Here is a 977-nt window from a genome sequence, read left to right on the forward strand (position 1 = left end):
AGAGCTTTGGCGGGTACGAAGTCCTGGCGTCGTACGACGCGCCCCGTGAACCCAAGCCAAATCTCCTACTCTTGCTATCGGGCATGAACACCAAGACGTACGGTAGGGCCCCCCTTGGCAAATACACCCTATGGCACGATGCTGAGCCTTGATTTGCGTGGCTGGGAGCAGACGTGTCGGTGGCCACGACATTGATCAATCCACCTGCTCAAGTCGTGTCGCCGACCAACCCTGCTGAGGTACGCCATGGTGGCATGTGGCTGGCCAAACCTGAATGCCATGTCTAGGTTATCACTCCTTTCCGCATCCAAGTCGGCTCGAATGCCATCGCGATCAACGCCAACACGTCCAACTTGTACGCGCCGCTCGACTCGAAGCTACCGCTCCAGAAGGGCTCCATGGCCTGGTACCCGTTCGACATGTACGAAGTCAGGATGTTTGTGCTGGTCAATACGAGCATGAGTCCGTTCAACGGCCAGCCCCAAGACCCCGTCGACGTCAGCTTCGTCATCGTCACGCCGTCCAACTTTGACTGGAACTACCGCATAAAGGAGACGTATGGCGACACAGCGGTCGCCCCCGGCGTGTACTCGATCACGGTCGAGATCAAGCGTCAATTCAACGTGTACACGGCGCTCGTGTTTGCCGGGATTTGGGCCGTCACCGTGTCGATCGGGTACATCGGCAGGTGCGAGACTCTTGTGTTAGTGATGCGGGTGGCTTAACGTGTTCCACGGCTAGCTGCGCTGTGATCTGGAAGCGCCGCGCGGCCGACAACCCTGTCATCTACATCTCGGCCCTCTTTGCCGTGCCTGGGTTCCGCAACACCCTGCCAGGCAGCCCTCCCTATGGTACTTGTCCCGTCCATGGCCGCCGCTTACAAACGTCACCGTCGTAGGCTGCATCTTTGACATCCTTTGCACTTACTTTGCCATTGCCGTTGTCCTGTCGTTCTTGGTCTTGGTCTCAGTGGCGTA

The 977-nt window shown here is 58.1% G+C and overlaps 1 protein-coding gene across 1 annotated transcript; it reads left to right on the top strand.

Moving 5' to 3' along the window:
* Window positions 1-83: 83 nt before the first annotated feature.
* Window positions 84-963, top strand: H310_15168 (hypothetical protein; the record flags this gene model as incomplete). The annotated part of the gene is made up of 5 exons (XM_008883155.1): window positions 84-102; window positions 172-239; window positions 288-688; window positions 742-851; window positions 899-963. Coding segments are annotated over 5 exons (663 nt in total), but the record flags the coding sequence as incomplete, so codon positions are not given.
* Window positions 964-977: the final 14 nt, after the last annotated feature.

Source organism: Aphanomyces invadans (assembly GCF_000520115.1).
Source record: "Aphanomyces invadans strain NJM9701 unplaced genomic scaffold supercont1.201, whole genome shotgun sequence".
Lineage (NCBI taxonomy): Eukaryota > Oomycota > Saprolegniomycetes > Saprolegniales > Verrucalvaceae > Aphanomyces > Aphanomyces invadans.